Here is a 27,792-nt window from a genome sequence, read left to right as displayed (position 1 = left end):
AAATAATTTGCTGTAAATTTCCGGAAACTATTATCACAGATATAATAAGAAGCAAAAAATTCTATAGTAGTGAAAAGAGTAATTTTGTTTACCAAGACTGAAACTGGTCAGTGCTTCGGAGTTTATTTAGAAGTCAACTCTAGCAGTGGTCCCTCTATAATCATGGCTTATTTATCAAAATCAAGAAAATAAAATTTTTGTTATAATCCCTCTCACAAGCTACTCTTCTTATAGAAGAAATATAATGCCCTAATATAAGTAATGGTTTGAGGTCCTGCTGTTGTAAATAGCCCAGAAAATTAAGTTTGTTGAGAACAGCACAAATTTCCTAACATGTTTTCCTCTTACAGACATTAACTAAGACCTTAGAGTGATTTAAATACACAATATGTTTCAAGTAGAATGCATGACATATTAATTTCTAATAAAATTGCATTTCAACCAATTAGGTCTCATCAAGCCATTTTGGTTGATGGTATCAAAAAAACCAACTTCAGCTGTGGACATTAATTTTCTAGACCAATTTTACAATTGTAGTCAGTACTATTAAGGTTGTGTTCCAAAAAAAAAAACATTTGTTTCATTATTTGATGAACATTTCTTTTATTTAAATATTGATACCCTATAGGTCAGGAAAAAGTATCGCCGGTACTTTAGGAAGAATGCTGCAAGAGTTTTGATGTACACTATTCAGGTTTATGTTGTGAGTTTTGTTTATTTTCCTTTTTTTAGCATATACACTTTTTTTTATTATTGTTTGTATTGTGTTATTTTTTTATGCATGAATACCCTCATGCACCACCAAATTGAAATTGCTTATTCAGTGGATTTTCCATACATATTAGTGTGTTAGAAAACAATTAACATTTCTGGCCAGGCAAAATTAATTTAAATTCTTAACCACCAGTCATTTCAATATAAGATTTTTTTTAAATTAACCAAGGAGTTATTAACACTGTTGAAAAAAGTCAAAATGAGTTATATATGTATGTTATTGTTTTAACCATATAATTCTAGATATACTATTTATGTTCTGTAGATTTCCAAAAAAAAGAGAAAAACCTTGGGGTACCCCAAAAATACAAACCTTTATGATACTTCAAGGACATATAATCAAATTTAATTTATTTACAAACTTTTACTTCAAAGCAATTAAGTAAATAAGCAACTACTGATAAATAATAGTGGGAAATATATATATATATATATATATTAGATTAACATTTCAGATTTACTGAATGTGTGATATTTTCTCCTTAGTCAGTGTTATTTTTTTATGAAATCTTGACTAGGTTCTCTTTGAGATAGAATCCTTTTAGACACTTGCATGTTCATTATTTAGGTCATTGAAGAAGGAACAAGCAAGTGTCCCAAAATATCCTTATAATATCCAAGGCAAGACATCCAACTGTTAAAAACCTTTTATTTAAACACAGTTTATTGGGCTGAATATAAAAAATGCATGACAATTATGTTCAAATCTAGAACTGAAAGTCACATAAGTTCAACAAAATTCTTATACTGTACCGTGCATATGGTTGTGACTACATTATATCAGTTTTAGTGTAAGTGCTTTTATAACATTTATCACCCTCAGATTTGTTGATTATTTTTCAAACCAATTTTGGAAAATTTATTAACATAATAGCATGATATGCTAGGGGTAACAAACATCAGAAAACTTACTTGCATGTCACTACCAGTTTATCATTACTATAAAAAGGCATCAGGTATATTATTATCAGAAGCTAGCTAATAAACTGTAAAGGTGTGTGTATGAGTAGCCAAAGTATTATTTCACACACAAAATATTCAAGTTCTTTGTTATTGTCAGTAAAGTAATATCTCAGTTTTGACTGAATTCCATCCTTGCAGATTCTTTCTGCATTATTAGGATACAGCGATTAGTGATTATGAAAGTATCTTTTTTAATTAAGATTAATTGGTTTAATGTACTTATATGTCCATTTGATGAAATAAAAGTGAGGTAATTAGTTTGATTAATTACTTAGCGGGATGATTTCATGTTCCTGACCTATGCCCATTTGTCAACTTAAGCATAATGCAAATTGTTTTATAATTATTTATTTAGTTTACCTAAGAGTCGAGGCAAAAATAATTGATATTCTAGTCATACGTGGAGCATCTTATTTTTGTAAAAAAGTACTTCCAATACAGCATCTTACCTCTTCTCAAATAATAGCTTCTCTCGTTTAGTGCTGCCCTCTATTTCCAAAAATGTTTTTGCTCACCACTAGCCTTGAAACTCCCATTTACCCCACGTTGAACATGGTTCTACTGCATCTTCACATGTAAATAGAAATGCAGCAACCTTTCACCAATAGGAAACTGATGCAGGTTACTCCCTCTATACTATTCAGCCTAACCTTTACTTCTCGTTTAGGCACTATTGTGTTCAGACTTATTGAATTTAGCTCGTGTTTTTTTCCCCATATTTGCACTGACATATTTCATAGTTCAACATTTCAATTAAAACAGAGTTAAAGTAAACTTAACTCTCTTTTCTTTCTTCACTATTTAATTTGGTAAATTGATCTCAGTTGAACCATGAATTTGGAATTTCCTTCTAAGTTGCACCTGTTCACAGATGTTTCACTGAGTTGGGGTGAGTTTGGAGCATCAGCAGGTTTCAGGTCGTTGGTCTCTGGTCAAGATGACTTTACATAATATCTTGGAACTACATACTGTTCTAAGAACTTTGGCTCATTTCCTTCCCTCACTTTGGGACGAATTGGTCATGATCCATTTTGACAATTTGACAGTTGTCTCATACATCAATCACCAGGTTGGTACCTGTTCCCATTTGCTATGTTTTCAAATGTTGGAACTACTGTTTTGGGTCTATGCTATTCAAACATGCCTCATTGTGTGTGCCTTCAATCCTGTCATGGATTGCCTTTCTTGTCCAGACCAGATCTTCTCCATGGAGTGATCCCTCAACCCTCAGGTATTCCAGTGGCTGCATAGACAATGGAGTATTCCTCATTTGGATGCATTTGCCACTCAGTACAACTCCAAATTGTCTCTGTTCTAGTCTCTGGTGCCTCATTTCCAGGCCTTGGCTGTGGATGTTTTCAGTCAGGATTGGACAAACTGGTACCTATATGCCTATTTTCCAATTCAGCTTCTACCTAGGGTGATATCCATCATCCAGTCCACTCTGTATTGGGTACATCTCATTACACCTTTCTGGCTGGCACAGCTCTGGTTTCCACTTCTCACCTTCCTTCAACTGACTCACCCAATACTGCTTCCTCTTTTGCCATCCCTCCTCAGACGCTGGTTCTACACCCTGCACTCTACACACTTCATCTTCATGCATGGCTTTTATCCAGTCCCTTGCGAGGAGATCCAGATTATCCACGTGTGTAACATCCATTTTACCCCATTCCATTCACCCTTCCTCACTCATGGTTTATCAGAGAAAATGGCAGACTTATTGCCAATAGTCTCTGTGCCATAGGTTCTGTCCTTCCTGTCCAACTGTACTGCATGTTTCAGAATTCCTTACATGGCTGTTTGATCATAACTCCTCAGAATCTTCTGTTGCAGAATATCGGGCAGCCTTATCAAACATTTTCCATTTTACCAGGTACTGCTAGGTGTTTTTCTCTCCCATTTCCCTTTTGTTGTGTTCCTTCCAGATTGATCATCCTCCTTGACCAACTCTATTGCTGGATTGGGATATTAATGTTGTTCTCCACACCCTAACTTTTCCTCCCTTTGAACCACTGGCTACCTGTTTTCTCTACCATCTCTCCCTTAAAACCTACTTCCTGTTCCTTTTGGCCTGTGGATGTTGGAGGTCAGACATATTTGCCATTAACATTTCATGTACCCTTTACCACCTGACCTATGTTTTCCTTTATCTGGATCATACTTTCCTTCACATAACATTGGCAGCTCGTGAGGGCAGCTCTTCCTTTATGCTGATTTCCCTCCCCTACATATCACATTTATATTCCTGATCTGATCTTTATTGACTTCTATGTCCATTTTATGCTCTTCATTGTTATACTGCTTGCATGGCTTCCTTCCATGGGTCTCACTCCTGGTTATTCATTTCCTGGATCCTATCCTCCCTCTGTTACCTTTCACCTTCTACCCTCATAGGCTGGATTCATCAACATATCAGGCTCTCATATGCATCTCTATCTTCCGATTCCTAGTATCTTTTCTTGGTGTTGTTTTCCCAGATTTGGCACCTTACTTTTTCTCTGGTATTTCTTCTTTGTCATCCTTTAGAAGAGATCATCCAGCTGGGTATATAGACTACACTGAACATTTTCATTTCCCATTGCCTACATCATGTGGCCATTTCTACCTCATCCAGATATTGTATTCCATCTGTGGTTTAACTGTGAATTGGTAAGTTTAATTTTCTCTTTTTCCCTTTTTTTCTTGCAATATCACATCCCTTATAGATAATGGATCCTGTACAAGTGTACATATTGGGTATCAGCCACAAAATCTGCACTATATGGTCTATAACTATCAGAGTATGTATATACCATCTGGGGTTCCCCTGGTTCACTACCTTTGATGAGTTGCAACCTGGAGGCTAGTGTAGCAAGGAGCTGGACCAGGCACACAGTAAGCTTGGATGCTCCATCACAGAAAATAAGGGGCTGAACTTGTAAATCTATATAAATATATGTACACCTCTCTCTAGCTCTATAACACACACTGTTCAGATGGGATGTTCCACAGGACTGCTGGTAAATTTTGCTTGCAGTATATTGCTTCATAATTATGCCTGTTCCAGACCATATTGACTCACAGGCTATCATGAGTAAAGCAGAAGGGTATAGCTGTCCATCTCTGCCATTTCTTTGATTGAATAAATCAGGGGTGGTCTGTTTTACAATATAGGGTTTCTGTGGTCACTCATTGTACAGTCTCTAGTTTCAGTGTTCTTCTGGCCTCCCCAGTGTATTTCTCATCCTTTGTCGAGTGAAGTATGGGAGTCCTTACCACTTATCAGTTCCTAGCAGCTGGGGTGCTTGACTATGGAGGCTTTCACCTGAACATACTCAATCCTATTCAGTAGAGAGTATGGAGATGGTGTGCTGCTGGTGTATGTGGTGTAGATCCTCCCACTGAATTAGAATTTGGAGTAGATCCACCATAATGCAGTTCACCCCTTCAGCTGGGACCCATCATCCTACCATCGTCTAGATGTCAGTTCCTAGACAATAGGTATCAGATTCGAGCTGAACTAGCCAACATAAGTCCTCATGCATGTGTTGGTTGGGAGCCCTCCTCATACCATTACATATATTTCTAACCTTTAATCTAACATTATAGTAGTTTTGTAAGTATTCATACTCCTTCCTCACCCACTGGAAATGTTGACTTTCAGTTTCCTTTAGCTAGATCCTCTGTCCTGTCTTGCTTTCCACACTACTTTTTGTCAAAAGTATGAAGATGGTTTTCAGTTATTTGAAGATAATTACTAGTCATACTGTAGTGGATGTAGATGTAGTGTCCATCAAAATGTGGTAAAACATTTTTCCTATGAATTCAGTTATTCATAGATAAACCTAAATAAAAAGTGAACTTCTTATCATATCTAGGCCAGTTGCAAAATTTAAAGTCCAACTTTAACCTCTAAGTTCAGCTAATCCAATTCTTTTTACTGGCATCTTGACTAGAATTCATGGACACATTGTTCTTGCTTATTAAAACGTTGAAAATTTCTTTTTAGTTGTCTTCGACATGCCTGATACTTTACAATAAGGTAATGTTACTTGCAGTCTCTGGCATACTATGTTGTGATTTTACCCATAAAACAATTTTTGGGCTTGGGTCAATTTCCTTGTAATAATACCAGATAGAATTTTCTGCTATCTGTCAATACCTTTGACAGATTATAGTCCATAAGCTAGGTGATTAGTTCCCTTTTATTTTTACCTTGCTTTATTCTTATGCATGTGTGCTCATCTTGAATGGTAGTCTGCCAACTACTTGTTTTGGTATATGTCTGGAAACTGAATGAAAATGGTCTAATGAGCCTTGTGGGATACTAGTAGTAGTGATTTGCACAGCTGTTGACATAGATTTACATAGTTTGACTGTTAAAATTTGCTTGCTGTTTCTGTAATTGTTTTGCCTTTAGATTCATTTTTCTGTACCATACCTCTTTTGCAGTTATCAGCATCTTGGACATCTGTGAGTCAAATATCAATAGTGTCAGCAGTACTCTGTAATTTTGCTTGCAGAACATTGATCTCAGCATGTATGATGTATACTATGATCTTCATATCTATTTTAATTAGATTCTTCTATAATGCTTGTCAGTCTTTTATTAAGTTGCTGGTTGTTTCTTTGATCATGTTTCATTTCTAACATCCTCATTCAATGTTTCTATAAATGGAAAGAACATTTCTATGCTTGCACATCAAACAATGATATCACTTCTCCATGCCTGCTATCCAGACTTTAAATATATAATAATCAACAAATATTTTACTACAGAGTAAATCTTCTCACAAGAAACAATTTGTAACATAAAAATACGATGTGCTACTATATGTTGACTATAGATTGCATAGAAATATATGAAAGGTAAGTTAACTACATTACCAGTAGAAAAATATTGAACAATTTTATTACTGGTACTTGTAGAAAATATGCGGAATATAGGTTTGAAATAAATATCTGATCATAAGTTAAGTATGTATAGGAGTTTGAAAAAAGTATAGGACACACCTCACTTTTTAAATTAAAAGTTTTGATGTCTCTAAGATGGAAATATGTAGCCATTTATCTGTACACTAAATTATTATATGTCATTAAATTTGTCTTTATACAAGTAGTATATTATTGTGTTTTGAAAGAAAATTTCTAAAAATGCTAACCTAAAAATGTCTGTCAGATTTCTAAAGAAGCATAATTGTAGGTGAATTTTTAATTAAATCCTCAATGACATAAACACCTAAATTAATGAATGTATCCAGAAGAACTGTGACAAAAATAGTGTCAGTATCTATATCGAAAACAACACATCAGGTAAATATAGTAATGACAAAAACTAAGTTGACAAATTATGACACTAACACAAGTAGTGAGGTGAAAATAAGTCTACATTATCTTACAACAACTAATCATTTTCAAAACAAGATAGGTCACCATAGTAGGTCTGCCATTCAGAAACCTTTAATAACACCAAAAAATGCAAAAGCTTAATAAAATGGTGTAAATAACATAAATATTGGACCAAAGATCAATGAAAAAAAATTGGCTTCATTAGGTAAATCATTTTTTTGTCATCAAATGGATGTGTTTATATGTTATAATGGGCCATAGCTGAGGGACAGTTACTCATTACACATACTAGTTGTTTGAAAAAAGCCAGGAATACAGTTGGTGGCATTTTCACACTGATCACCAACTTGAGGAGATTTGTGTTACAATAAGAAATGAACCAGAGACTTTTTATATTAAAAAACATACAACATTTTTTGGCATTAATAACCATATACCATATAAGCTATTTGAAAATTATATTAGCAGTAAATCTTTATAATCTTTGCACCTTCAAACACTTTAAGATCTTAGTTACAGAATAAAACCATACTCACTGGGAAACTGAGACATATATAGATGGAACAGAAGGCATAACTGGCTGGTAGCTCATATTTGTTGCAGGCTGGCAGCTGTTAGAACCTCATCGATGCTGATTGACTTACTGCAAATTCTACCCAGCCTTTATTCATAATTTTTAGATGTTATCTTACCCATCGGTATGCAGTGCATGGCTAACACTCACTCGGCTGAAACTCCAGTTCACAAATCCTGCACAGGAACTCTTTATTCTCAGAACCAAGTAACTTAAGATTACTGACGCATGCAGCTCAAGGATAACCTTGAGCAAGAATATTCACTTAACACATGCTCAATAACATCATTATTATGATCTTTTGTCATCATTTCACTTTACTTTAGGCTTATTACTGGGTATATTACCAACGACAGCTTAATGGTCTGTCATTTCTTTTCTTGACAGTTTGCCATACAGGCCATGGTGATCTATCCCAGAGGTTTGATACTTTTTCTTTGGTATCTTGAAAAGGTTTTGCCTTAAGATAAACATCTTGGCTAATTATGCACCAGAATGATGCTCACGCAATTAAAGTAGTTGCTTAAGTGATCTCTAACTTTGTTTTTTATAACTGCTATTTCTTAACTCTAAAATGTCTTAACAAGAGTATTGCAAGAAAACTACACTGAAATGTTCTTAGTCAACTTCAAATAATATTTTTATTCTGTGAATTTATAATATTAACTTTGGCTTTCTATTCCCTATGTGTACTTGTTTCATATGTAGTGAAAACCAAAAGAAGCTTAATTCCTTGAATGTCTTATACTAACATTTAAGCATGGTGGAATTAAGTGATGGTATGGGCAACTGTTTTCTTGTAATAGCTTAGGGCTTAGCTATGATCTCACTGAAGGTAATGTGACAACAAATTACTTAAACTTTATTGCAGTCAAGGTTCATCCTACAATGAACACTTTTATTCTCAAATGGAGCTGGTCTATTACAGACACTGCACCAATACTGTTGAAATTGTTAAAGACTGGTTTAAAGAACATGAGGAAATGTTTAGGCACTTAACTTGGGCACCATAGTCACTAGATTTACATGTTATCAAGACAGTATGATGAGCTCTTGAAACCAATCATCAAAGCAGATTTCTACCACCTTTGTCACTTTTAACAAATAGAAGAGCATTGATTGACAAATGGTGAAAGATATTCGTGTTTGATTCACATCAGTTTGTTTCATCAATTTCATGACATGTTAATGCGGTATTATAGATTTTTGATGGATGAACTTCATATTAATAAATGAGATTTAGAAGTTAACAGGTATTTTCATTATTTTGTCCAACCCCTTCGCATATCTGCACAGGATTACCTATTAAATAATTTGAAGAAGAATGACTAAAACATGAGTTGATTACAGACATGTGAAAAGCAGTAACTGAAACTTAGCTGATAACAACATGATGGCAAAAAACTAAAACTCTAATTTATAGAGGAACCACCAGAATAATATTTTAACTATGTGTACAAAAAGAGCAAAATCTAAAAACTTAGTTCAGCTCTTTCCAGAATATTATTTGTATTAAATGTTGTATATAGCTATACTCAGAGTGAAATACCAATTTTATAAGTTGATTGTGGTCACTTTAATGGTGATATATCTAAAACAAACATTTGCTGACAAAAAAGAATTTGAAATACAAATTACATGCAGAGAACCTTTGAAATATTCTTGTACTCCTCAACAGCAACATGCCGGCATGTATAACTTAGATCAAAGAACCTAACAGTTAACAAAATCTTTAACTAACTCTTAATTCCAAAGAATACACAAATATTGTTTATATAGCTCAGCTCTTAAGATTCTTGTCACCTCGACAAAAGCAGTATTGAAGCTGAAAAGGCTGTTTAATCATTCTCAGCAAAAAACTGTAGTAAGCCCATCTATAACTTTCAACATAGGTATCTTTAGTCAGCCTCCAAAGAATTCTCCTAGTGGCTCAATGGTAAGTCTGAAGGATTATAATACTAAAAACCAGGTTTCAATATAGCCATGGTGGGTACAGCACAGTTAACTCATTGTAGAGTTTTGTGCTTAAAAACAAACAAACAGAAGTATCCCAAGAACTAATGTAAAAATCTATCAATTTCTCACTAGCCAATACAGTTGTACTATAACTTTTGGATTTTCTAAAATAGATCTTCAGTCAAAGAATACAAAGACCTTTTACTGTATATCATATAATAGAAAGACATAGAAATGTTTGCTGACTGATTGTATTGTATCAACATAAATTAATGACAGTGAAAATGCATAAAAAATAAACTTATCTATAATGTGTCGGTCATAGTCTAGTGGATTTGACACTGTGAACATGCTCCTCACTTTCAACTGTGGGTGTATTAAAAAAGTGACAGTTAATCTCTTTATGGGGTTTGATGAGTGGGAAAAACCTTATGATAGTGGGTGCTGCTGGTTGATTGTCTTCCCTTTGGTCAGTAGCTCAAAATGAGGGACAGCTATACCTAAACCTTGGAGGTTTCTGGCATATCTATTTAGCCCATGTGTGGATGAGGTGCTAATCAGTTTGAAAATTCCAATTCATTTATAGTTCTTAATTTCTTGTAGGAATCTTTCCTTAAGATATATGTCTGGAATATGTTAGCAGTAAATATTTTTGAATTCAATAGTTACATAAAAAGTTGTGTAAGTAAGTTTTGAAGAAGCTCATGTGTTGAGAATTTCTCTATTCTTTACTTGCTAATGCATTCACCATATGAAAGAGCAGATCTTGAAAGCACACGTTTTTTTCTATGTTTTGATTACTTGCATCTTTCTATTTTGTTGATGTATGATATTAAATTTAGTTCATTAACCAGAAAGGCTCACTCGATATTAGACAATTTTACTTCATTGAATATGTTACAAGTTAAATAGAGCACTTTATATTAATATTGTTACAAAATTGGTTTTAATCTAAATAAGGTTCTTTCTTCACATACAGAGGAGAAAATTTTTGCTGTCGCTTTCCAGACATCTCCCTTCAGAATCACCACTGTGTAAAGACTGGCCATCGACACCCATCTGTTTAGAAGAAACAAACCAACTTCTTAAGAAGCTGTATCACAAATGGAGGGTATGTTTAGACAAGGACATTCCTAAATAGATAATTTACAACAGGCTTTCCAATTTCATTACTTAATTAAGTATGCACGAATTTCCTAATTGATGTTAAAATTGTTGGCTTTTAAAAGTTATTTGCAAATATATATTATTGAATATTAAGCTCTAATAAAGGAATGTTTTGGCATATGAAATTTCATGAAATGGACAATCTTTATGGTTACATCAATTATCCATTGAATTTTGAGTTATAGAATTAAGATAATGTGCATGTCAATATTTTCTAACCTTTGTGTATTTTCTATTTCATTTGTGTTCAGTTTGAACATAGAAAATCACACAAGTAAGCAACTTGACTTTTCCTTACTATAACTGTGCACAAGCTAGTATCACTTTGATTAGTCCTTAAAGGAGTTATCTTTCACGAAAGATAGATGCGATTTCACTTGTGATATCTCAAAATAGCAGCTATCTTTTCTTTCAGCAAATCATGTAATGGCCTGGGGTCAGGGCCAGTACATCTGCGAGTACAGCACATGCATTTGCACAGGGCAGCAGGGGTGACAAAAATTAATGTCTAAATTTTGGATCTGGTTATCAGCTGCAACCTGACTGAGCAAAAAATTCCATGTCGGGCAGAATTGCCATTCATTGGTAAAGCATACAGCTAGAACTTTACATTGCTGGTGCCTACTGATGATGTATGGAAAATTTGTTGGGGAGTGGGCAGCACAGTCACCATTTGCACAGGGAAGCAAAACATGATGTTCAGGCTCTGCCTGGGGCTTCCACATCTCCTATGATTGAAAATGGAGTGGAGTCACCTGAGTGATGTGTGTGTGCAAGTGTGTGGTGAACAGCCTGTTATTGTATTTTGGTATTTTAAGGTCAGGTTTTCACCTGTTAGACAAACTCTGAGGGAAATTGATATAACTGAAAATAACAACAGTGAAAACTTTAAATCTTGTTGTGTATACTTACATGCATTAATATTTATTTAAGCTGTTAATTTTTCATTTTGTATTTATTCATTGTATAATTAATGACTCAGTGATGTATTGGAGTTTAGCACTTTCCTACGTTGGGAACTATGAAAGCTTGTATTATTTTATATTACAGTGTCATAAGTACAGATCAAGATTTGATCAGATGTCTAGGAATAGAATGAGAGAGAAAGTGACAGCTAGTTTTATCTTCAAAGATAAAAAGGCTTCATATCCTAAGAGGTTGGTAATATATGAATATGCAAAATAGTATATTTAGAATTTAAAAAAAACAGAATGATATTTTAATTACATTTTTTATGGTAATGTTTTAATAACATAGAATATTACTGATTTAGATTTAAAATTGTAGATTGAAACATCTCTTAGAGAATTTGTGCAATACATTCAAAGTGGAAAGTCAAGTAACTGTCTTTTTCATGCAAATAAGGTGAAATGTTTTTACAATGGGAAACAAAACATAAAATGCTAAATAAAAGCATTAGTTTAGAAAACACTGAAAGAAAAAAAATAAAATAAAAGGTAAATCTTTGACATATACATTTAATAATTAAACTAGAATATAACTGTAAATTCAAATTTTATTTTGTGTTTGAAACTCATAACAAACGGATGTAGAAGATATAGCTTTATTAAGTCAGGATTCTTTCTACACTTGAAATAAATTGTTGGATATCCTAGTAAAATGACTGTATAGTTATCAAATGCATGATTAAGAGCATATCTATTCACTAAGTTACCCCATTAGCACTAATAATTCAAGTTCTTTCAAAGGTTTTATACAACCTTCTGTATATATTTTAGTGTGTCATACAAATTTTTTCTCTTTCGTGATCAAGTAGCCTTCAAGTACGGCATGCTTATATATGCAGTGCAGTATAGATGAACATGTTTTTAATAATAATACACTTAATAAAATTTATGAGTGTTTTTAGTTTATTACACTAGATTGTTGTAAGAAATATTTCAATGTATTTCATATTAAGTTTTAGTCAAACTAAATTTTTCCAGTGTATCACACCCTTTCAGAGGAGATTATGTTAGACTCCGACAGAATCTCAAGTGGAAAAAAATGTCAATTGAAACGGGAGATCAGTATGTAGTTTTTGCTGACATAATAAACAAAGTAACTCGGACCAGTGGAAAGGTAAAAATGGTGGATAAAATTATTACATAGTTTTTATTATATATATATATAATTTAAGGGCAACAGTTAAAAGACCTTTTGGTCCATTTAGGCCATCTCATCCGCTAAACTAAACATTGAAATATAAGCACTCAAAGCCAGCCCTTATCATTCAAGTGTTTATCAAAACTTACCTTAAACTCTCTTAAATCAACTACATCCATTACTTCTGAAGGCAACTCATTCCAAAAGCAAACCTCCCTGCTAGATAAATATAGTTGTCTTAGCTGAAGATGACTCCTACCATTCTTACATTAAATGCATAAAAAAGATGATGCATCAGCACATTTTAAACACCTCAATCATATTCCTTCAACTCTTCTTTTTTCAAGAGAAAACAATTTTGGGGATCTAAACCTATCCTCATATGACAACCTTTCCATCACAGGTACCATCCTTATAGTCCTTCTCTGAACCCTTTCCAACAATTCAATGTCCTTTTTAAGGTAAGGCACCCAAGACTGAACACATTACTCCAAATATGACCTAACCTCTTTAGGCTTCTGTACCTAACATCCTGCCACCAGCAACAGCACATTTCTTAGATGGCTTAAGAGATTGTTTAACTAGAAACACCAAGATCCTTTTCTTCTATAACACTGTTAAGGTTATTTCCATCAAAATTATACTCATAATTCAATGATATCCCTCATGCATTACCTTTAATTTATTGTAATTAAAAACCATCTGCCATTTGTTTCCCAACTCACCCAATAATTTTCCTTTTTTTGTAAAGAAGCACCAGCATCCTTACAACATCCAAAACCTTAATATCATCAGCAGATTTAAATAATTTATTGATCATACCTTCATCAATATCACTGATGTAAATCAAAAAGAGCAAAGGTCATAAGACTGAGCCCCGAAGTACCTCCACTTGTGACATTAATCCAGTTTGACTGAACTCCGTTTATAACAACCCTTTGTTTTCTTCCATCCAGCCAATTTTTTATCCAATGAGCCAACCTATCTCCCACACTTTGAAAATTATTTTTTAACAAGACTTTTATGTGGCACCTTGTCACATTCTTTCTGAAAATCCTGATGTATCAAATCTAGAATTAAACCCTCATCTACATAACCACTAATATCTTAAAGAATGTTTAAATGATAAGTAAGGCAAGTTTTCCTCTATTTAAATCATGCTGACTGTCCTACAAAATTTTAAACTTTGTTTAAATGTCTTTGCAAAGCATCTTTTATCAGACTTTCAAAAACTTTTCCCACTACTTACCACTAAAACTTTAATTTATTCATCACCTAGGTTTATTATTTTTGTATCAAAATTTACTGTGATAAGTATGGATTTGTTTATTTAATAAATTTAAAGATTTATAAAGCACAGTTTTGTCATACGCAAATGCAAAGTGGAAAATTATCCTATACTGCACACTCAAGGCTTCCTATTGGTGTTTTGAAATAACGTACATTATTCATGATTCAGAAGTATGGCACTTCAGTTCACACTCCAATGAAAACAGAATCTAGAACCTAAAACAGTTCTTGCACATACCAGATTTTTTAAAAGTTATAATAATCACAGGAACAAGTGTTTTAATGACTTTAATCATAAAAAACTTTCAGTTAGCATCATCAAATTCATCTTAAATCCCTAAAATCACATGGTGTAGAACTCCATCATTTATGTACATTATATCACATGTTTTGCCTCTTCACGATGTACATGTGAGTAATGTTTATCTATGTTTTTAGTGTTCATCAAGAGATTGTCTGTTCGGTATTTTATACAAATGTTTTCAGTGTTCATCAAGAGATTGTCTTTTCTGTACTCTATCACAAATGTTTTCAGTGTTGATCAAAAGTTTGTCTCTTCTGTAGCTTATCACAAATGTTTTTAGTGTTCATCAAGTGAATGTCTGTTCAGTATTTTATTACAAGGGACTTCAAAGTTCATCAAAACATTATTTTTGCAGTATTGTATCACAAATTGCTCTCTTACTGGTATCTGTACATAATTTTTCAGTATTATAAGACAAGGGTCCTCTGTCTTCACAGTATCCATGTGTAGGTTTTCAGTGTCATAAGATGAGGGTTACTTGTCTAGTGAGTACCTAGGTATACTTTTCAGTATCATAAGATGAGGGTTATTTGTCTAGTGAGTACCTAGGTATACTTTTCAGTGTCATAAGATGAGGGTTATTTGTCTAGTGAGTACCTAGGTATACTTTTCAGTGTCATAAGATGAGGGTTGTTTGTCTAGTGAGTACCTAGGTATACTTTTCAGTGTCATAAAACAAAGGTTTTGTATCTAAATAATATCCAGCTCTAATTTTCTATGTTTGTAAAACAAAGAATCACTATCCTATGAATATCCAAGTATAATTTTCTACTGTTATAAGATACTGGTTCTCTGTATTACCACCATCAAAGTGTAGTGACAGATGACAAAATTTCACTGTCTTACCAGTATCTAAATGCATTTTGTCAGTTCATAAAAACATGTTGTTTTTTTTTCATTTTATCAGTATATGAGTTTATTTCTACAGAGTTATGTTACACAAGTGTTCTCTCTTAAAAAGGAGATGTACAAGGATGATGAAAATATTGTTCAGTTGAGGAAAAGTCTTGGTATTCTCTCTCTCTCTTGCAGTTTCATGCATTCTGTTTGGGATACTGATTGTTACATAAGTGTTGGTTTGTAAGTTATTTGATCACTTCAGTAGTCTTCTTGCTTCTATGAATGTTCGTGTATTGTGTTCTTTTACAAGTATCTCGAAAGTATTCATATGTAATTTCTTCAGTGTTGTGTAATATGTTCTCATGTGACCAGTTTTTGCTTTGTTAAAAGAGTCTAAGTTATTACTTCAGTCCCATATCATGCAAACATTTCTTGAAACAGTATCCAGGTGTATTTTCTTCAGCATCATATGACAATTTTTTTTTGCTAATATTATTAGTATAATAATACAGGATCCCAGAATGTGAATAGTAGACAAACTCTGTATGAATTGTACGACCCTTCGGTGACAGAATCAAGCTTTGTCAATACCTGATGAAGCTTCATTCTGTAACTGAAATGTTTTACAATTCTTATATGGAAGTTTTTCACCTAAATAAACTGGAATTTTAATATTAACATATCACTGTATATTTTCTTCAGGGTCATATGTCAAGCATTCTTTCCTTTAATATTACTCCTGTATATTTGTTCCCAAAAGTTCTCTGTCTTAACAAGCAAGGTGTTGTCATGTCACAAAAATACTTTCTTAATAGTATCCAGCTTTTTTATAGTTTAATATAAAATAGTGTGATTTCTTTACATTTATTCTATGATGTTTTTTGTTGTGAAGTGTGTCCAGACATTATTTGTAATCAGCACAAGTTCCATGCTCATCATGGATCAGCGAACATTACAGATCAAGTACCGAGTGCCAGCATCAGACATCTTTAGGATATCCCTCAGTCCATATGTTGATGATATATCTGTCTTCCATGTCCGGGCAGTAAGAACATACTTTATTTATTTCTGTTTCATTTTAGTGTTTATGCTGTTATGTATTTAGGTTACCTAGCTTTATATATCCTATCTGTGTATTTTTTCTTTTAAAACATTTAAGTATATTATTCAGTGTCTTTGGAGTATACCATGTTGCTTTAAAATGTGTTTTAAAAAAAGTATTAGGACATTCAAAGTCATTCTGATAATTGATTTCTTTTTTACTCAAGAATGTGTTTTGTGAAATAAGTATTTGTGCATTGTCATTTATTAATAGCATATTGTTTCTGTAATTTTGAAAAATTAGAAGTATCTTGAAAACTAAGTCATTGCCCACAAAGGTTTCATTTCTAATATTAACAATGAACCAAACTTGACACAGTGGTGCTCACTTCTTTAGGCTTCATATACTTTTTTTTTCTCATCAACTTAATGAGACACCTTTTGTTTTGTTTTTGTGTGTGTGTGAGGGTACTTACTGTCATAGAGATTACTAACTCAGAGGAAAGAAATTAACTAATAAACAAGAGATTTAATGATAGCTCTAAATAAAAACTACCTTTGCTATTACAAATAAATAATGGTCAGAATAATGGATCTCTAGTTTTAAGGTTATATATTGGTAGTAGTAATAGTAAAGTTGTATAAAACATATCTGTAATTTTGCTGCTGATGATAATATGCTGTGTGAGGATAATACAGTGTACAGTTTATTTGTATTTGGACAGTTTTACTCAGCAATCTAAAAAATTTGGATAATTTGTTGTGTTTCTCACAAGTATGCCATATTTGGTTACAAAATGTAATGTATTAATATTAAAATCTTTATATACCCAAAATATATTAAGTCTAAAAACATTAAGATTGCTGAGGAAAACATGACTTTAATGTGATTTAGTTATAGAAAAATTTTTAGTTTTTATTGACTGTTTGAAAACTTTAACAAAAAAGGCTGTTACTATGATAAATTCTCATGTACATTTTAATGCTCTGTAATAAAAGATAAAATCTAATATAAGAGCAGATAATAGCAAAATCAAGACTATCACACACTAATCTATCACATTAAAAGCAGAAATTAAAATATGACTAAATTAAGATATGGGATCTATGATGTTTTTTATGTGACAAAATATTTCCATTTCTCAACATATCTGGTTTACTTGCCCATCATAAAGAAAGGTTCACCTTTCCAAAGGGCTCAGGATTATAGGGTTTCTGGATTTCTTTAAACACATACAATCTGATATTTATGCTCAAACTTTATATGCATCAGCAAGTCAGCTATGTCTTTGAATATTTCCTAGTAAGGAATCTATCAAAAAGTATCATCTCATCCTAGATAACTTAAACTATGATTACCAACATTATTCTGACATTTATACAAAAAAAGTTTTTCTGTTATTAGATACTTTTGGTTTGACACCAAAACAAGAAAAAGGAAAAATTAAATATTATGATAACAGAAAAAGTATTCAATTTTCTTTAAGTGTTTCAGTGTGCTGAAAAAACCAAATAGGACGCTGTAATCTAATTACAGACAATCTATATATTAAAATATCACTATTATGTGAAAGTGTTCTATAAAGCATCTGTTATTTTTATGAACTTTGATTTCATTAGTTTAGGAAAGATTTTGGTATGTCAAATAACTTACTGCATGTTTACAATTGTTTTGTATACTGAATTTCACAGCATTTAGAAACTCACTTGCTGTTATTCACTTCAGAGTGTAATGATTGACAATGGTTTTCTTACCTTTATTTCTTTTGAAAGCAACCAGTTATCATATAATCTTTTATAATTTAATTCATTTCTCACTTGGTGAGTTTAAATACAGGTAATTATTTTGAAATATATGCAAACTGCAACTTCGTACAAAGTGTTTTTTATTTATCATGATATATTTGTTGATTGCATTTACACATTATTCATATAACTAATTTAATGGATAACTTATACAACTTAGCCTTTATTCTACCTCCTCTCACCCAAAGCTATCTCGACCTTGACTTGCCCTCTAAGCATTGCTAACATTTTTCAACAGCATACTTGTCGTTTGTACCCCCTTCATTTTTGCATGGGCCTGGCATCGCCAGGTGGTTAGGGCACTCGACTCGCAAACTGCGGGTCACGGGTTCGAATTGCCGTCAAACCAAACATGCTTGCCCTTTCAGTCGTGGGGCGTAATAATGTGATGGTCAATTTCACTATTCATTGGTAAAAGAGTAGCCCAAGAGTTGGCAGTGGGTGATGATGACTAGCTGCCTTCCCTCTAGTCTTGCACTGCTAAATTATGGATGGCTAGTGCAGATAGCCCTCGTGTAGCTTTGTGTGAAATTCATAACAAACATTTTGTGCCATTGCAGCAACATATGCTGATCATGTGACTACCCTCCACCAATCATACTGTGCCATCTATACTAGCACAGGTAGCTCCCTCTACCATTGCAGCACATTGACATTCTAATGTATAGACATGTGTTTTAGCTCGTTCCCCATGTGACTACAAGATTTTGATTGTGCTTGATCACAACTTTATATCAATTTCAAATTTTGACTTTTTGACTTTGATTTCCATTGTTTCTAGTCATTTATTTTGGAAATGTTTCTGTTTCCAAATTCTACTTTGTTCATATGAATTCGAGATTTAATATGGCGGATGGTGAAATTCCAGTCATAAGTAGAATACTAGTCTCCAGGTCTCAGGGTCAACGATTCTGCTTGGGAAGTACAGGTTTTAGTTCATGGGAAGTTTGTGTCTTATGTTCAGCGACAATTTTCCTTTCACGTTACGATTTTTGTGAAAAAGGATATAACTGCTGTGTGGAAATTGTCATTCTACTGCACCTTCCACCTGTTACTGTGCCTCCACGTAATCTGCTGGGTTAGGTATTGTTCATTTCAAAGGAGATCTGTGATAAGTTTTTCAGTGTGTATTTGTCACTCCCCGTAGGTATACCCATGTTCAGTGACTTTATGTAGGATGGACCTGCTTTCTGCACTTGATAATATAGGTCATTCATGCCTTCTCTCCTCAGTATTGGATAAGTTAGATTTTTATACTTCTTTTACCATCTAAGTTAATTTAGTTTAAATTTGCATTTGGAGTTTATTTATTCCTTTGTTTTTGTTTGCATTTTTTACTTCTTTTCACTGTTAATGTTATTTTGTTTATAAGTTCCTTTTTCTTTACTACTATTCAAGTCTAATTGGGGATTAGATTACAGTTAAAATTGTTATTAAATTGTTCTCATGTTTTTTAGGGTCAGTTTTATTTTCGTGTCCTTTATCTTATAGAGTCTTTGGTTGGACTTATATGTTCAGTATTTAAGGTTTGTTTATCTTCTCAGTTCCTTTAGTGGTTTTGTACTTTGGGTGTTGCTTATTGTTTTCTGTTTTAGGTCGAATTTCATAGTTTTGCAAGTTTGTTATTTTGATGTACTTTGTATATTTTACACGTTTCTACATTTTGTTAGTTTTTTAGTAATGATTACTTTCTCTCAGTATGTTTAGTTTATATGTCTTTGGCTACACTTCATGACAGTTCCATTGGTTCTACTGGTTCTGTCTGCGAGTTTCTGCCTTCTATTTTGCTTACCCTCTATCCACTTCCCATATCTCCTTGGGATCGCACCTCGTCCAGTCATCTTGTCGAGTCTGTTCGAGACTTACTATACTTTGGTGGTTTTTTTGCCCCAGTGTCACTTAGTTATCTCTGGTTCATCCACGTGGATTCTGTCTTCCAGTTCTGGGTGCTGCTGTTCTGTTTTTCTTCAGCTATATAGGTGTTTTGTTGAGTGGTATGCTCTTTCGCATGTCATCTTCAGTATGTTTAGTTTATATGTCTTTGGCTACACTTCATGACAGTTCCATTGGTTCTACTAGTTCTGTCTGCGAGTTTCTGCCTTCTGTTTTGCTTACCCTCTATCCACTTCCCATGTCTCCTTGGGATCGCACCTTGTCCAGTCATCTTGCCAAGTCTGTTCGAGACTTACTATACTTTGGTGTTTTTTTTGCCCCAGTGTCACTTAGTTATCTCTGGTTCATCAACGTGGATTCTGTCTTCCAGTTCTGGGTGCTGCTGTTCTGTTTTTCTTCAGCTATATATGTGTTTTGTTGAGTGGTATGCTCTTTCCCATGTCATCTTCACTCACTGAATCTTTGGACTCCTTATTACATGGATGACTGGCTTCTGCTTCCCTCTTTCCATGCCCAGTCAGTCACTCACACCTGCTTACTTCTTTCAAAAAATCGGATGGAGTTTCTCATTAAGTTTGAGAAGTCCTTTACTTCTCCCTCACAGTATTTTATTCATTTGGGGGTTCTCTTCACCCCCCATCTCCATCGAGCCCAACCTTCTTCACTTCAGCATTGAGATATGGAGTGGGCAGTCACAAAAGTCTTACCTTCTCCTTCTCTCTCTGCAAGAGAAGTTCTCTCTCTTTTGGGGCTGTGAGTTTCCTTGAAAGCTCCTACTCCCTTAGGTCGGGCATGCATGCATTCTCTTCATTGGACACTTCTTGCCCAGTGGAACCTTTCCCTTGGATCATCCCATCTCCCTTCCACCTGGGATCAGGGCTGATCTTGCATATTGGCTCGACAGGGACTTGACCATGGTGGGGGTTCCTATTCCTCTGCCTTTTACCAAGTCTCATCTGTTTACAGATGCTTCCTTGGTGAGCTTGGGAGAGAGGCTTTCCTCGATTCCTTAAAGATTTTGGATCGGTAGTCAGTCAAGGAGACTACTTTCCATTTCCACATTCTGGAACCTTTCACAGTTCATCAGGCTCTATATCATTTCCTTCCATTCCTGCAAGGGTGGGTGACTATGGTTCATTCTGACAATTCTAATGTCATCAGCTATATTGCCAAGCAAGGGAGAAACAAGTCCAGATTTCTGTGTTTTCAGACTCTGGATCTTCTGTACTAGGCCGACCATGACATGAATGTTCTGGCATGTCATGTTCCCAGTGTTATGAATCTTGTGGGTGATCACTTATCATGTACAAACCAGGTTCTCCTCATGGAATGGTCCCTTCATCCTCAGGTTTTTCTGTGGGTGTGCTCTCAACTGGGAACTCTGCATATATATGCATTTTTCACTCACTGGAATACCAAACTTCCTTTCTTTTTGGTCTCCAGTTCCTCACCCCTCAGCTCTTGGGGTGGATGCTTCAGTCCAGATTGGACGGGTCTTTACCTATATGCCTACCCTTCAATTAGACTCTTCACCTGGGTTTTTTCCATTATTGATATCACTTCTTGTTGTTTTCTGCTGGTTGCTCCTTATTGGCTGTTTCAGATGTGGTTCCTTTGGCCCTGGCCCTTCCTGGAGCTGGAGCTCATGCTTTTATTTCTGTCCTGATCACTCTTCCTACAACTGCGATCAGACATTTTTCATCCCAGTGTCACCACACTCCAGCTTCACTTATGACTTTTGTCTCGTGTCTGGTCACATGCCTCAACCCTGGGACTCACCCCTCGTGTGGCATTTTTCCTTGCCTGTACCATTCACTCTTGTCTATGTACCAGAAGCTTTGGTCTTACTTCAGATTTTGGTCTATTGGCCATGACTTCCTACAATCCTATCCTTCTGTTCCTCACCTGTTCAAGTTTTTCATCTGATTGTTTATTCTGGGTTTGTCTGTTTCAACTGTTGGTCTTTTTAGGTCCCTCCTGTCCAACACCTTCCTTTCTCCCACTTCCAGAATGCCTTCTCTTCCACAGTTATTTCCTTCCTTTTCCGATCCTTTTGTACGGTCCATCCTCCACGTTCATTTGTTCTGCCAGTTTGGGATCTCAATGTTGTTCTTAATGCCCTCTCTGGTTCTCCCTATGAACCCTTTGCAATGTGTTCCTTATACCAATTTTCCCTTGAAATCTATTTCCTACCCTCCTGGCATGAGGTTGTCGTCATTCCCATATTTATGCCATTAATGTTTCTTGCATCCTATACTATTCTACATATGATATCCACTACGAAGTTTGGGCCTTCCTTCCCAGAACATCAGCTTCCTATTTTCTTACCTTCCTTTTCCCACCTGTTCTTTCATTCAGATCTGGATCATCTAGTTTGTCCAGTTCATTACCTGCATCCTTTTGTTGTTCTCATTCCTGTCTCTTTGTTCCATGGAATTCCTCTGTTTCCCATGATTTTTTCTTCTATTAAGCTCCCTGGTTGGGCTCATCAGCTCATACAACTGGCATATTCTGATGTGTCCATGGAAGGTCACCTTCTAAATCATGTTTCTTCACACCAAATTTGTCATCTAACTATGCCTTTAACTGCTCGCAAACTCCTTCTTTTGAAGGAGATTGTTCAGGTTGGTTTGTAGAAAACTCTCAATACATTTGTCACTCATTATCTGCACAACGTAGCTGTGTCTTTCTCAAGTAGATATCATCTTCCTCCTGTGATGATTCTACACACATTTGTTCACCTTTGCCTGGAGTTAGTCACAATATTATACTTTTTTATATTAATTCGTTAATATACATCATATTTCAAGATCCCATCTTGTGGTGGGTGTTGCCTGGTCAGGTATGCTGAATATTATATCTTGGCACTAAATCTGTATATTTCCATAATACTCACTGTGGAGATGGTGTGTTTCTGTGAGACCATTGGCTGCTTATCTAGTGGTGTGTATATCTATACCTATACATTTTTTTCCTATCATTGTATCATATATAAAGGACCATCACTCATGAACTTCATGAGTAGAACAGATGGGAATTTTTGCCCATCCCTACAGACCCATGATTCTTACAGTCAGGGTCTTTCTGCCTTTCAAAATAAGAAATTGCAGACATCCATTGTTGCACTGTCTCCGTGTGTTATTCCTCCAGACTGCCCAAAATGTATTCCCCCTTTCTCCTAGTGCCACTTCTGGTTCCCAGTTGCTGGAGTGGTGGGCCATGGGGGTTTCCTCTGGAGTGGGATTTGTACAATAAAATAAACTTCATAGTCATATGTACCCACTCTATGAGAAGAGGGCTATCGTCTTTATATTTCATATTATACAATATCATAATATGCTCAATCCAAGGTGCTTCTCCCAGATGTTTTTTTGCCAGGGCTGACATCACTTGTTGTTTACAAAATATTTTTTTTTATGCAAGACACTTCCCCTGGATGTTTTTTCAGTGGTGTTTCACACGTATTGATCTCTCTGGTTATTTTCTGCCTAGATAGACCACACTTGTCATACTACATCATATCACAAGGCACTTTTCCAAGATGTTTTTTACTTGTGCAGATCACACTTGTTGATCTCTCAAAATATTATGTTCAAGATATAAATCAATCAGTCTTATGCAAGGCATTTCCACTGGATGTTTTCTGCCTGGATAGACCACACTTGTCATACTACATCATATCACAAGGCACTTCTCCCGGATGTTTGCTGTCACACTTCTCATATTACATCATATCACAAGGCACTTCTCACAGATGTTTTCTGCCACACTTGTCATACTACATCATACACTTGTTGATCTTTCAAAATATTATGTTCAAGGTATATATCAATCAATCTTATGCAAGGTGCTTCCACTGGAAGTTTTCTGCTTGGAGTGACTGCGCTTGACATAATCCAACGTATACCAAGGTGTTTCCCCTTATCTGTCCACACTTGGCTATCTTAATATAAATCCAAGGCACTTCCCCTGGGTATTTTTTGCCTTGGTGACCACTTGTTAATCTTACTACCTTATGCAAGGTGCTTCCACTGTTGTTTTTGAATGGATGGACCACATGCCATAATTCGATGTATCCCAAGGTGCTTCCCCTGGATGTTTTTTGCCAGAGTGGACTGCACTTGGCCTATTTATATACATTTGTGGTCCACGTATTCTTATATCTGATTCCAGGCACCTTCTTCAAATCTGTCTTATGATTGTGTCACATGCTCATGCTTGTTACACATGTAAACATCTTACGTACTATATGTTGTCCACGGGTGGAATCTGTATTCCATGACATGGTGCCTGTCTATTAAGTTCTTTGTTTGTGACTGGAAGAAGAGCATACCTATTCCAGAAGTAGTGCTATACTCCACAGGTGTGCCTTCTTTTATAATTGTGGCACACCTGTTCTTTCATGTTGGTTGTTCTTTGTTTGTTTGATTACTTTTCAACCTTCACTGGCCCCTCCACCTTTGCAATGTGGGATTCTAGCTTAGGGTGAATAGAGGTAGTACGGTTTCAGAAGTTAAAATTTTCTAACACTGAAAATGTACTTAGAATAGGAACATACTTCCTCCCACCCACTTCGTGCCTTTCCTCCCCACCGATTTGGAAGTGTTTCTGGTTTGTATTTGCCAAATCTTGAAAGTGAGGATTGTGCTGCAGTGGTAGAGGGAGCTATCTGCACTTGTATAGGTGGTGCAGAATGATTGGTGGAGGGTAGTCACATAGTCAGCACATGTTGCTGCAATGCCGCAAAAAATTAAGGGGTATAAAAGGCTGGTGTGCTATTAAAAAATTTTAGCAGTGTTTACAGGGCAAATCAAGGTCAAGATAACTTTGAGTGAGGGAGGTAACAAATGTAAACTTCCACTGTTGTTTCTATAATCTTTTGTACAAGTAGTTGCTCCTTCCCTCAGTGGTCATGCTAGTTTTTAGATAGAGAGAAATGTATATAAATAAGCTGTATTTAATTGGAACTTGAATAATTTTCTTTCTAGAATGAGCTAACAAAAAAAAAGGGGGATTTCTTGTTTGAGACAGGGCATGTGATAGAAATTGTTACAAAACTATTTTTGGTGATCCAAAATGCTACAGGCAAGCCTCCTGAGATAAATATAGCACCAGAGTAAGTACTACTTGTATAAACTCATAGTAAATATTATTGCACAAATGTTGTCAAAAAATAACACTTATAGGCACATACATGAATACTCTTTCAGTAAATACTACATATATGTATCCACATAAAATACTTTGCAAGTTCTAGTAATATACACATAGTTGAATACTTTGTAAATGTGGTAATTTATTTTCATGATATGTATATATTTCCTCACTTTGGATTTGAACCTGAGACCTGTTCTGTGTTAGACAAGTACTCTACCATGTAGAATTATTATACACAGATTTTTCTCTACATTAAAATACTTTTATTTGTGAACTTTCAGCTCTCTTACTGAAGCCTTCATCCGGTAATAATGTATTTAGTGATAAAAATTTGTCTAACTATGGAACACTGCTTTAAAATAGGTATCTAGACAACTATCGTAACAGTAACTGACATCTGGTGTTAAAGTTATTACACATTTAGAATTATGATGAATATAGAAGATAAATCAATTGCTTCAATATAATAAATATAAGGAAAATAAAATTATAGGTATTATGTAGAGAAATAAAAATATATTGGAAAACTGAACCTTTAACCACGACATATATGTTTTATGTCTTTGATAAGTAGTGCCTGTGCACTATTGAGTAATTGTTGGGTGTTTTTTGATTAATACCCACTGGTGGTCCACTTTCTTGTGCTTGGATGGCAATAGCTTTTTGGGTTTTTCTCTGTTTGGTGTTTTCTTCTCTATCTATCATTTTTGCATTTTTTAAGTGTATTATATGGTTGTTTTCCTGAATGTGAAAAGCTATATTTGATGTGTTATAGCACAGTTCTTAATATCTCTTTGGTGTTCTTTGAACCTTACCTGTAACAGGCATTGTGTTTTCCCAATGTGTTGTTTGTTACACTCACACCAAAAAAAAAGGAAGAAAAAAGTTTTTCTCCACATTCAACAATGAAATGTGTTAAACGGGTATTGTGTTTCCCCAATGTGTTATTTATTACACTCACAACCAAAAAAAAAGGAAGAAAAACTTTTTTTCTCTTCATTAAACAATGAAACATGTTACAATCAAGTCTATAGTAATTTTTCAAGATTACAAAGATATCATGAGAATTATTGGAATCAGTGCTGATCAAGAATATCACAAAATGAAATGTAGACAAATTAGCAAGTTTCAAATAAGTGATAAATGTGTTAGACTTAATTTTGTTCTTACCTTGAAACAAGTACACTACACTAACATCATTGTTATCACTCAAGAAGTTGCTAATACATTAGTTCTCACAACTGCTAAAGAATTGTACTACCAAGTTTGAGAAAATCATCGACAGCAACCTAACTAAAGAGGAGCACCAAGCTATCAGTAATTTAGAGGAAGATAGAAACTATTATATTACCTGTTGATAAGGGTAATTGTACAGTCCTTTAAACCAATGTGAGTGACTATGAGCAAAAGATAGAAGTATTAATGGATGTAATTTACCAAATTCTATCTTTGGAATCAACTCAATGTATAAAAAAAGACTAGATAAAGAACTTTGGAACATGACAAATAAAAAGGAAATAAGCATTACACTGTACAATGGATTCTCTATACACCATTCAGTCTCCCCACAGCTTTATAGTTTGTCAAATGTATATAAACCTAATGTTCCCATGTGACATAATTGTATCTTGCATAGGATTGCCAATTTTATTTCTAGCATGCTAAAACGTCTAACAATAAGCACAAGGAAAATGAAATTATAATTATAATAAAATTCATTAACCACATTTATGACCAAATAATATCCAAAGACAATATTATTGCTAGCCTTGACATGGTTTCACTTTTCACCAAGATACCTGCTAAGGATACCATGGAAATAATACACACACAATTAAGTGATAACACCTCACTTCTAACAAGAATATTCATCAGCATCCCAAACATCATGATCTTGCTGGACATCTGTCTTGATGCAAAGTACTTTAATTGGAATGACCAATGTTAGACGGTACTCCAGTGGGTTCACCTTTATCACCTGTAGTACCAGAAATATTCATGCAGCATTTTGAACACACCATTTTAACACCATATATTCATCAAACTCATATATGGGTAAGATATGGAGAGGAAGAACTCCAAACTTTTCATGCTCATCAGAACAGCCTATTTGACAGCATACAATTTTCCATAGAACTTGAAGGTGATAATGCTCTTCATTCTTCGATGTTTAGTTTGCAAGGATGCAAGTTGACCACTACCGTTTATCGGAAGGTGAGTCAAACAAATAAATATCTAAATTTTCTTTCATACCATACAACAGCTGTCAAAACTGAGATTATTAAAACACTAAAATCTATAGGTACAAGTTTCTGCTCCTCGTTTTACCCATATTGATAAGATTTTCAGGAATAATGTTTATTCAAATAATTTTCATTATGTGGTTCATCTGTCTCAATTACTAATGAACCACAATCTGTCAATCAGAATGAAAAAAAAACATTTCTTCCTTATATACCAGGCCTAGGAGAAAACTGTCGTAAGATAATGAATAAACTTAATATCACCATAGTTTTCTGAAGTCCTCCTACACTAGTCCCCTAGAGGTGGATTTTGGTATGTGGTGAGGGGACCTCCCAGGGAAGGTTCT

The 27,792-nt window shown here is 34.5% G+C and overlaps 2 protein-coding genes across 9 annotated transcripts in view; one reads left to right on the top strand and one right to left on the bottom strand.

Annotated features, from left to right (window-relative positions):
- The window catches only part of LOC106458381 (unconventional myosin-Ia-like), a 306,550-nt gene that overhangs the window by 266,719 nt on the left and 12,039 nt on the right, over positions 1 to 27,792 (top strand). For 5 of the 8 annotated variants that reach the window (XM_022384798.1, XM_022384801.1, XM_022384809.1 and 2 more), the window contains 6 exons: positions 629 to 703; positions 10,578 to 10,709; positions 11,816 to 11,922; positions 12,712 to 12,847; positions 16,198 to 16,350; positions 25,034 to 25,161. In XM_022384798.1, the coding sequence (XP_022240506.1) occupies positions 629 to 703; positions 10,578 to 10,709; positions 11,816 to 11,922; positions 12,712 to 12,847; positions 16,198 to 16,350; positions 25,034 to 25,161 (731 nt within the window). The remainder of the gene's footprint in view (positions 1 to 628; positions 704 to 10,577; positions 10,710 to 11,815; positions 11,923 to 12,711; positions 12,848 to 16,197; positions 16,351 to 25,033; positions 25,162 to 27,792) is intronic. The other 3 variants (XM_022384835.1, XM_022384831.1, XM_022384817.1) reach the window with 1 other exon arrangement.
- Positions 10,586 to 27,792, bottom strand: part of LOC106458371 (semaphorin-5A-like) — a 226,914-nt gene continuing 209,707 nt past the window's right edge. Inside the window, exon 19 of the mRNA XM_022384874.1 lies at positions 10,586 to 10,657. Within this exon, the coding sequence (XP_022240582.1) occupies positions 10,623 to 10,657 (35 nt within the window). The 3' untranslated portion in view covers positions 10,586 to 10,622. The remainder of the gene's footprint in view (positions 10,658 to 27,792) is intronic.

The sequence above is a fragment of the Limulus polyphemus genome, unplaced genomic scaffold, assembly GCF_000517525.1.
Source record: "Limulus polyphemus unplaced genomic scaffold, Limulus_polyphemus-2.1.2 Scaffold22, whole genome shotgun sequence".
In the NCBI taxonomy this organism is placed as follows: domain Eukaryota; kingdom Metazoa; phylum Arthropoda; class Merostomata; order Xiphosura; family Limulidae; genus Limulus; species Limulus polyphemus.
Note: the sequence above shows the minus strand (reverse complement) of the source record. Positions and strands in the feature narration are given on the sequence as shown.